The sequence below is a fragment of the Danio rerio genome, chromosome 13 (genome assembly GCF_049306965.1).
Source record: "Danio rerio strain Tuebingen ecotype United States chromosome 13, GRCz12tu, whole genome shotgun sequence".
Lineage (NCBI taxonomy): Eukaryota > Metazoa > Chordata > Actinopteri > Cypriniformes > Danionidae > Danio > Danio rerio.
The window spans coordinates 11,346,937-11,358,451 of NC_133188.1; the positions used below are offsets into that span (position 1 = coordinate 11,346,937).

The window sequence follows — 11,515 nt, forward strand, 5'->3', positions numbered from 1 at the left end:
TATTATTAATGTTATTCTTGTAAGTACATTGAGTCAAAGACAAATTTTCTGAAAGTAATAACAATAAAGTATAACTCAACTTAAATAGGGAGAGAACTTTGAACACTAAAATGTTTGTTGCAAGATATTAAAAGCCTGTTAAATATGTAGAAAAATAATGTAATACTTAATTATTTGCTACTGTGATTTATTTTATTCATGCGAACATATTGTAATACATGAATAATAGTGTTGTCACGATGCTGGATATTTAATACATGATAAAATATTGATATTCAATACTGTAGGGAACAAATTCCACAACTTTAAAAGTATGCAAATGAACTCAAATTGGAAAACATAGCTAAACCATATATTGTTTACACCAGGTATGTCAGCAGTCAATAAGTCTAAAAGTCAATGAACTACAAAAAAAGCTAAATGAGTGCGATTTCTGATTAAGACAAATGTTAAAATCTTACAATCATTAATAATTAATCATCTCCCTTCTGCTGAGAAAAGTGCGAGCAAAGCCAGACGCAAGATTGTATCATTTTAAATATTTCAGTATGCATATTTATTGATGATCTTAGTGTTGTCAAAAAATATTGATATTAAGTATTAATGCCTTTTACAAACATTAAAAAGCACATATACATTTAATAAGATATATTTTAAATTTATAAATAATAAATCAAAGTAATTTTATTTCAGCCCTTTTAAAATACAAGAATAGGTAAACTGCAAAAATAAATATTTAATATTCAAAAGTAATTAACAAACACAAAAAAACAATTGTTTTTCATCATTCATATATATATATATATATATATATATATATATATATATATATATATATATATATATATATATATATATATATATATATATATATATATATATATATATATTTATATATACAGTTGATTTTAGAATGATTAGCCACCCTTTGAATTGTTTTCTTTTTTAAATATTTCCCAAATGATGTTTAACAGAGCAAGGAAATTTTCACAGTATGTCTGATAATATTTTTTCTTCTGGAGAAAGTCTAATTTGTTTTATTTCAGCTAGAATAAAAGCTGTTTTTAATTTTTTAAACACCATTTTAAGGTAAAAGTTATTAGCCCCTTTAAGCATTTTTTTTTCGATACAGAACAAACCATCATTATACAATAACTTGCCTAATTACCCTTACCTGCCTAGTCGATCATTTTTAAAAGTGGCAGAAGGTAGATTTTTCCGATAAGTCATCTGTTGAACTGCATCTCAATCATCACAAATACAGCAGAAGACCCAAGATTCTCTGAGAAATCAGTCAAGTTTGGTGAAGGAAAAATCATGGTTTGGCGTTACAGTCAGTATGGGGTGTGCGAGAGATCTGCAGAGTGCATAACAACATCAACAGCCTATCAAGACATTTTTGCTGCCCATTACATTACAAACCACAGAAAAGCGCAAATTCTTCAGCAGGATAGCGCTGCTTCTCATACTGTACTTCAGCCTCCACATCAAAGTTTCCGGAATCAAAGAAGGTCAAGGTGCTTCAGGATTGGCCAGCACAGTCACCAGATATGAACATTATTGAGTATGCCTGGGGTAAAATGGAGGAGGCATTGAAGATGAATCCAAAAAATCTAGATGAACAGTAGGAGTCCTGCAAGAAGACTTTCTTTGCCATTTCAGATGACTTTATTAATAAGTTATTCGAGTCATTGCAGAGATGTATGGATGCAGTCCTCCAAGCTCATGGCAGTCATACATAATATCAATTATTTTTCCACTGCACCATGACTTCATATTCTATACTGGACATTATTTCTGTTAAGTGACAACACTTTTGTCAGACCTTACTTTCCTAATTAAATAATAAAAAATCAAGGCATGATCATATTTTATTTAGGTAAAATAAGAGTAATCAAGAGGCCTTTCAAATAAGCCACTTTTGATACCAAATGATCAACTAGTCAAGTTATTATTTGTTGTTCCTAAAACTTGAAAAGGCAATAAGACTTTTGTCAGGTAGTGTGTGTGTAGAAATATATACAGTAGAAATAGATTTATAATGTATACTATTAATAAACACTACAATAGTTGTTCAGTGATTATAAATGAATCCTGGTTCAAAGGTTTTAAAGTAAAAGTAAAAACAAATACTAGCATATACAGTAGGTGAGAGTTCAAAGTGACTATTACCGCCGCGTCATATACCGCCGCCGTTTGAAATAGGAGCCGCTTTGTTTTTAGTGTATGACCGCAGTTTGTGAATGAGCCACCAGGGGGCGCAAAGGGACGGGATGCGAACCGACAGAAATAGCCCACACAGCAGCCTTAAATATGCTATTGTGCTTGTAAATGAGATTAAACAACTAACTAACTGTGGAAATCTGAAAGAAGTTAAAAAAAATATAACAATATTAAATGAAATTATGATGTAATTTTTTGTAACAATACAGTTTTTTTATGTCTAATAATTGCACCTTTGGCGGACACTTTTGCCTTGAAACTTTTTTTAAGACTAATTTAGACATTTACTTGACCAGTATGACTCAAAACACAAACATCTTTATGAACTGCACATGCTGTGTGCAAACAATATGGAATGTTATGAGCACAAACCATTTTGAAAGTAGCTGAAGCTTAAATTGAGTTCAGTTTCATGTCACCTGCTCTTCTGAAATGCTGTTCCTCTACTTCTACTGTACCATAGTTCCTGTCAAAAACACACTGCATGTTTCTGAACAGCCAGTTCTAGCTAACTGTCGTCCATCTACAAACCCCTTCCCCCTCAGTGCACCTTTCAAGTCCTCACAAAGCAATCTCAGGTAGCACTCCGTCCCGCCGCCGCCGCTAATACCACAGTACAAAGAGTCTCCTGAGAGAGGCGATAAGGAGAGATTTGAGGAGCCGCTCGCATCTGGCCTCACTTCTCACACACAGCTGCTGTTATTTATCGACTTTAATTACCCCATTAATAAGGGAATATACATTGTTGAAGAAATGGTAATCTTCTAAAAGCACTCACCGTCCAAAAATAGATGTTTACAGGCACCGGTGCCGCTTAATTACAGGAGGGCGAGCGAGTAAATGTGTTATTTGTGAATTAATACGGTTTGTAAGATAAAACGTGAGCGGTGGATTGTTTGGACCGTGTGCTTGTTATTAGTTTGGCCCTGAGGGCAGGAAAAAATACACAAAAACAAAATGGTTTTGACAGGAAAAACAACACAACATTCACTCTAAGTACAATTCTACTGAAAAATTGAGAGGTGCAATATAATCTCTAAAAGATGGATCTCTGGATTTCTAAATCTTCTGATTTACTTCAAGTCTGGATGAAGGGAATTCAAAGAATTGTGTCTAAACACGTTGTAAATGTTAGAACTGTATTGCTGAAACCCATTACAAAGACTCTGAGGTACAGTGTTCAGTGGTATAGGAAGCTATACAATATGCCATGTGTGATTAAAGTCAGCAAAGAGAACAGCACAGCGGAAGACCAACTGTTTCTCTCTGTTTTGTACTTATTTTAAAGACCTCCAGAGTGAGGTCTGCAACAGGAAGCTTTACAAAATTATATGTGTGCATATACATTAGATTAGTCAGTACTGAAGCCAAATCTGGAGATAAAAAAATAACTTATGATAATGGTCCAAAAACTAGCACACCCAAATGTATGTGTTATAGAGAAATATTAAATACAAATTTTAAAAAAGAGGAAAACTCAAGAGAAGAAAATAAAATGTGAAAAAATTTGTTTTATTGTTTTGCTTGAATTTAATTGTATTTTCAAGAGTTCACACTTAGATTCTGTTTGACAACTTGTTAGCAAGTTAGCAGGTTTGGCATGCTGTCCCGGGAGAGAACCCTGAGCTCGGAGATAGTTGAGCCCAGGGCTCCCGCCAGGTCCATAAAGCATGTGAGGGGAGTACGAGGTCAGGTGTTCTCGAGAGCTCCCCTCGGCAAAAGAGGAAAGGAGGAGAAGGGGTGGATGGGGGGTTTCTTCGGAAAACGAAGATAAGGGAGTAGTTCTTAGCTAGGTTACTTATAGTGAGTTTGGATCAATCCGATTGGCTAGCCAATGAGTTTAGATGAGTGGCCAGCTGCAGTCAATCATATCACCTGCTCCTCTCGAAATTAGTTTGTGAAGCTTCATATCTTACCATTTCAATATATGTTTGGTGACTAAAATATTATTTTAATACATATTTCTATTTAATAAATCTATTTTGTTTAAATGCACCAAAATACATTGTCTATATTCACTGAGAAATGGATACAAGTATACATTTTTTAAATGGGGTGTACTCAATTATGCAGAGTACTGTATGTAGTACTCAATTGTGGAGTCCAGCTTTTAACAGCTTTTCAACAACTCTATATTCAGGATTTTATTTTGCAGTGCCAAGACACTGGTTTGGCTACGTTTGCACTAAATATAATAAACTAATCCAGATAAAAAAATTCATAAAATGCTCCGTGTCCACGCTAATGTTTTCAGTTCTTTCCAAAACTTGCTCATCCATACTAAAACGGCTGAAACGCTTTTTCGTGTGCTTCACATGCGAACAGACGTAAGGCTGTTTTACTTGCACCTTATCGCCTGCCGTTTATTTACTTTCCGTTTTTTAAACCTTTCAGCAAAATGTTGCGGACAATCACACGGTTCTTTAAATGGACTGACAGTGAAGTGGAGCTGTTGTTAAAAGAAACACAAGAGTCTTACCGTACGTTCACACCGAAAGCGGCAAGAGCGTCAAAGTAGCCGGAAGTCATTCATTTTTAAGGAGAGCTGGCGGCGATAAGCAGCGAGGAGCAGCGCGGCACGTCTTCACCGATGTGGGCGTCGAGAAGAGTTGAAGTCAAGTCAACTTTATGGCAATGAGCTATGATGCGGTTCTGCGGCAAGCAATCAGAATGAAGACGTCCACCGCTTGATAGAAGTTCAGAGAACACAGACCTGTCAACTTTATTTCCAACCACAGTTTTTCCAAAGGATTTGATAATTGTGATCGCCGGATTTTCAAATATTTACAATGGTTTCTTACAGGAGCATGCATTAAATAAGTTACTGGCGAGTTACTGATGCGCATTAATGTTATATATTTATCTTTAAAAAGCGGGAATCTCACGCGACTTGACAGTACAAAACAGTACTGCTGCTTCAGGATATTTCAGACATATGGACACATATTGGATAAATAGAGCAAAGCCACACCACACGCAACTTGATCATCCATTGTTAAATGAATTTGATAAGAAATGCGCAACATTTTCACTGTAGAAACATGTTTAATGCAGGAATGTAACTGATATGCTGCAACAGCTCCTTTAAATACGAGATCAATGTAGCCAGTTTTGACGCTCTCGCCGCCGGAGCTGAAGACAGACAGCGTTGTCGCCAGTTCGCTCTGGCCGCTTTCGGTGTGAACGCACAGTTAGGATTCACACAAAATGTCCACTGCATGTAACTGTCGTCTGTTTCTGCCACTGAACAACAACTCCCTGTAAACATTTTCTGTCCTTTAAAGAGAGGCAGTATAGAGCATGTACAGACATTAATCTTTAATAAAGATATCAAAACGGACAACATCCAGCATCCATTGCTGTACAATGTTATCCACCAGGTTAGCTGAATTGGTCACATGACTAAATTGCGTCATTGTTTTCGAAAACCTCCGTTTTCTGTCAACAGGAAAACAGCGCTTTGAAATTCCTCCACTTTAGACTGCATTTTCATTTCCTGAAAATGCAGTCTCAGTGTGGACCTAAAGGCTGATTTATACTTTTGCGTCAAGCGCACGTGAATGCTCCGACGCAGACTTCCCAAGGTGGCATAGCCCTCGCACGGTCACATATCCCTTTCGCAGTCGCATAGCCCTCACCGACGCTGACGCACGCCTTTCAAAAAAATTGAACTAAATTGTCGCACGATGTGTTTCGCAAGCTCTGTGATTGGTCTGCTTGGTAGCGCTAACGAGTGTGGGCAAGAAAGAGAGCTGCACGAACCCATAGGAGCGAGTGTTTACAAGTCTCGAGTCCCGTGAAGGATCTCCAGATGGAAACTTTTGTTTTGTGTTTACCTTATGATTAAAGTTCAGGTTGTGGCTGTACTTGATAGCTGCTTTCCAATTATTGAGCGTGGTTTGTTTTGCTAGCAGACACGCCCTCAGGAATTGAGAGCAAAGAGTACGGCCTTTTTTATTTAGATTTTATGTATTTACTGCTATCTTTTATCATTTAAATTAGGCTGGGTGGTTAATGAAGTGTTATTCTGTTGTGTGACTAGCAGTGGTGGAAAGAGTACTGAAAAATCATACTCAAGTAAAAGAACCATTACTTGCCCAAAAATGTAGTGCAAGTAGACTAAAAGTGTCTGTTGTAAATGTTACTCAACGTATGAGTAAAAGGTAGACCTTTTAAAAGTACACTAGAATAGTGAGTAGTGAGTATTACGCTGTAAGAAGCTGATGCATTTACAGGTAATTTGTCTGTTTGTGTGTGTGTAAACGTAACATTCTGTAGAGCATTTAGTCATTGCCGAGCAGGTACACAACGTCATAAGACGTTATTATTTAGTTAGATAAGGTTGTGATGTTAGGTGACCAAATTTCAATGTCTAGCCAGCGTCTAAGGATAACCTTATTTTGATGTACAATAACAATGTCAATTGACGTTGATATTTGATTGATTTTAGGTGTTGTAAAATGACCAAAATTTTTAAACCAACATCATACAGACATTGTCAAATACTGACATTTATTCATCAGTTATGGCAACCAAAATCCAACTTCTGATAGACGTCACAGTGGTAACGTTCACACAACGTCAAGCTGTAACACCATTAGATGTTGATATTTGGTTGGTTTTAGCTTTATTGAGGTTGGCCTGACGTTGAGTTCTGACGACAACCTGATTTTCATTTCCAAACAAAATGTATCGTCCCCATGACGTTACAATGTCAATATGACGTCATGTTGACGTCTTGTGCCTGCTGGGTGTTTAAGGCCTTTTCAGTCATCATACAATAAACATCCATCATCTTCTCATCAGTGACACGCATCTAAACAGTCTCTGGGTCGATGCGTGTCAATGCGTGTTAAAATTTTGGACATCTTCTTGGACACTTTTAATGCTTCCACGTCTTGAGGTCTTTCATTATGATGTGATTTTACCTTCTATGTGAGATTTGATTGGACTCGCAGGACTGATTTTTCTAATCTCCTTTGACAAGAAAAAATAAAGTAGTGACTGCAGGATGAAATAGTGGCGTAAAAGTACCGATACAGCACTAAAAATGTCCTCAAGGCAAAGTAAAAGTCCACATTTTTAAAAGTACTTAGTAAATTACAATTCCTGAGAAAAACTACTCAATAACAGTAATTTGAGTATTTACACCACTGGTGATTAACTCAGAACACATATTTTTTTTTAATATCACATTTCCCAAACTTAAAGTTTATTTATTTTTTTAAAAAACACAGTAGTACACTGTGTTTTTCCCTGAGAGATCTGTGTTTAACCCAGAGAGATCATTCGCCAAGTATGCTTATGAGTCAGTTTCATTTAAGTCTCTATAACCAGTATTTTTTTGTAGTGATCAAAATAAAGTAATCATAGTTTGAAAGCAACTTAATGCTAGATATGAAGATTGTAGCAATTACATTGTTACACCACTAGCTGGCAAAAATCAACCAATAATGGGAGTTCACCAAAAAAATTATATTTTCTCATTTATTCTCACTCAAGTGGTTCTAAACTCTAATTTTTGCAGCCATTGACATCTATATCTGGAACAAAAAATATTTGGAAAGTCTGTGGCTTTTTTTCCCAACATTGTTCAGAATGTCGTTTGTGTCCAACAGAAAAAATAAACTCAGACGGTTTAGGAACAAGTGGAGGGAGAGTAAAGATGACAGAATTAACATTTTTTTGTGAGATAAAAAAATGCAACAATCACTGAATATCTTGTCCAAGAGATTCTTTAAAACTGCTTATTTTTTTATCCCGTAATAAAGTAAAAAGCATCATCAAATCAAAAAAATGTGGTTTTATCAAGAATTGTTCTGCTCTGTAAACATGTTTTATTTGTTTGTTTTCCCGCAGGAGTCTTTTCGTTTCTACGCAGACAAACTGAAGGATCAGCGAACTCAGTCCACAGCATCCATTGACAACTAAAAACATCTTCCTTCCTTCCTTCATCCATTCATTCATTTTTTTATATGCAGCAGATGTGAGCAGCGTGTTCTACTGTGATTTTGTTTTTGCTCTTCGTAATGTCATGATATGGTTAACATGTACATACAGTTAATATTTATGCAAATAAATGCAAACCCAAAACCTTAGTGGTTGTTTTAAATCTTTATTTTTTCTTTCTTTTTTTATATTTGGTTTATTTTGTTCTAAATTGAGTGTCGCTCAATAAGAATGATTCTCTGCAAATGCTGGTTTTGGCTTGTATGGGAATATGTCGATATTGGATGCATGATATGAGAGATTATGGAAGATTGTTCGATATTCTTCACCAGTACATTAGGCTTAGACTCGGTTGTGTAGGAATATACTGTAAATGCTATATAATAAATATCTCATTGGAACAATCCTGGATCAACTGACATGCATCCTGCTTTCTGTTTTTTTTTTTTTCTTTCTTGGAAACAGTAGATTTATCAGGATTAAGATTAAGTGGCAAAACATACATTATCTGGCACAGATGTATTTCTGGGCATCTTGCGAATGTTTTAAAGGATTTTGGCTTTTCGGCACACTTTGATAAATGATGAAATCTTCTACACATTTAAATAAATAAGCATTTAGACTGAAACAAAGAGAAACTTTTTAGGGATATTTACCACAGTAGAGTGAAATCTCTTGGCAAACTGAACTAAAGTTTGTGAGGAAATGAAACGGAACATTGCTGCCATCCAGTGGAGGTGAACCGACCTGCACACAACTGATTCACTATGACTATGGGAGAAACGGCTTTTCTACTGGGGTGTCTTCACTAGCGTGCTGACCGTTGACCTCTTTCAGAACAAGATATAGTCCCTGCATACTTTTTAAGTACTTAATACTTTAATACCAGCAATGTTATGGAGCATGATCAATTTTCTATTGAAGACAACAGTAAGTATGTTTCAAAAAATGGCTTCCCAAACCAGCTTTGGTAGTGTTTGTGTGAGAAATGTGCATTTTTTGGAACAAATGTAGCATGGGTATGACGCCGGTATTATTAGTTGAAGGTGACTTTGTAGGACATTGTCCATGTCCCCATAACGGCTTATAAATCATACAGAATTAGTTTTGTTTTTTCTTCAGAAAGTAAAAATGTACAGTTTGCTTTGAGGCTTTTAGGGGTAGAGACTAGAGTTATGGTAGTCTCATAGAAAATTATAGTTTGTATAGTTTAAAAACAGCCAAAACCGGATGTCCCCACAATTCAGAAAAATAAAATTAACATCTTAGCAACACTCAACTTAAAAAATAAAAAAGGCCCCTAGTTGAACTGTTGCTTTTTTTATCAATTTGACCAATCTCTGGGACTGGCGGGAGCGCTTCTAACTTAGCTTAGCATAAATCATTGAATCAGATTAGACCATTAGCATCGCGCACAAAAAAATAAAAAATCCAAGAGTTTTCACTTCTACATTAACTGTAGAAACTTTTCGACTTTAACATCATGTGAGACGGGTGAAAAATAAAAAGCTATTATTTTCTAGGTTGATATGAACTATACTTAATTCTGGTGTAATAATCAAGTCGTTTTGAATGCTGTACCATACCTGAAACAATGGAAAACAAAAAGGGGTAAAATGTTACGCCACGTTCCATAATTGACACAAATTTATAAAATTGTAAAATGTTTATTATTTTATTCAAGTAAAAATTTTGAAGCCTTCAACCAAATGTAAGCCTGTTAACAATGAATGTAAGACTTTAATGCTTTAAAGAATTAAATATTGTATAATATCGTATAATGGGTAATAAATGTTTCAACTGGGAATTTTTTATCCTAAGTGTATTTTTTTGTTGCATTAACGCAGCTAAGATGATCTGAAATGTCCACAAGGATGCAGAAGTGTTCAAATAACCATTTTCTATATTGTAATATGTAATGTCAACAAAGTGAATTTTCACCATCATTAGTTTTAAGGCTCACATTATTCTTTAGAACTCATTCTAATATTTGTCTCATTAGAATATTTTTTTAATTTTTTTATCGTTGTTTTGTTTTTTTGCCCAGGGTGCTTTAATGAATGAACTTCGAGTTAAAATATATTACAATAAGAATTATGATTACTCTTTCTTTTTTTCGTTCATTATGTTTTATACAGCAATGCCATGTAAATTCCTGCATATTTGAATGTGTTTTGCTCATTCTCCTGCACGTGCGTGTGTCAGAGGGAGGTGAAGGGCTGAACCGGGAAGCTCAGGAGAGACAGACGCCAGAGAGAAAGCTGAGATTGCTTAGAGGGAGACGTCTTCTTTCAAGAGCTCTTATTAGAGTCATTACGTTTTAAAACTGGGTATAAATGATGAAATCTAAACCGTTTGGCATTATATGTCTTTAAGGACCTGCCGTTACAAAACAAACTTTAAAACTTCTAAAAAGTAAACAGCATGTTCCCTTTAGATTTCCTCAATTTAACAAGTATTATTGTTCTTTTTCACACATTCTAAGTGTACATAATAGCCTACCATTTCATGTACTGACAGACTTGACCCAATCATAGATATTTAAATATTTACATTTCATAATTATACTTCTTTGTATTTATGTGTATGATGTGCACGCTATGTGTATGACTTCACTGTGGACGGCAAAGCAAGAATTTCATTGCACACGGAAACGTGTTTCCTTACTGTGCACAAGACAATAAACAAATTGAATTGAAGTAAATAGCTAGAATGTCAAAGTCGGCTAAACTATAAAACTAGAGGATTATAAAACAAATGCTAAAGAGCATTATTTACTGCTGCATAAGTGGGAAAAAAGTTATGAGATAAAGTCAAACTGAAGTTTCAAGATTAAAACAAATAAAATAGAGGAGATACTAAAGTTTAAAAGTTTAAATTATTTATCAAAAATTAATCAAATGTTAAATTGACGAGGTTAACTGCATTATTGTATTACATTCTCATAATCTATATTAGATGGATCAATTATGAGATAAAAAAAAGAAAAGTCGAAATGAATCAGATAATGTTGAGATGATAAGATATATTGATGAGTTGAAATGAATATAGGTTGTTGATGAGTTTGTAATATGTCCGTAATATTAGTTAATAATTATTATACAATTGAAATTAAAAATGATGAGACACTAAGTTTTCCCATGCAGAGATGGGAAGGGCATCCGCTGCATAAAAAAAAACGTGCTGGATAGGTTGGCGGTTCATTCTGCTGTGGTGAACCCAGATTAATAAAGGGACATAGCCGAAAAGAAAATGAATGAATGAATGAATGAATGAATGAGACACTAAGTCATAATTAGCTATTAGATGAGAATTTATGAAATGCTCTAAAGCTACTTTTGAA

At 35.0% G+C, this 11,515-nt stretch overlaps 1 protein-coding gene across 2 annotated transcripts in view; it reads left to right on the plus strand.

Annotated features, from left to right (window-relative positions):
- lrpprc (leucine-rich pentatricopeptide repeat containing) overlaps window positions 1-8,591 on the plus strand; it is a 124,211-nt gene extending 115,620 nt beyond the window's left edge. Inside the window, exon 38 of one of the 2 annotated variants that reach the window (XR_012388563.1) lies at window positions 8,083-8,319. Coding sequence is in view for 1 of the 2 variants with exons in the window: in NM_001142592.1 (NP_001136064.1) it covers window positions 8,083-8,154 (72 nt within the window). In the remaining variant the exon portion in view is untranslated. Of the gene's footprint in view, window positions 1-8,082 lie in introns of both variants that reach the window. The other variant, NM_001142592.1, reaches the window with a different exon arrangement.
- Window positions 8,592-11,515: the final 2,924 nt, after the last annotated feature.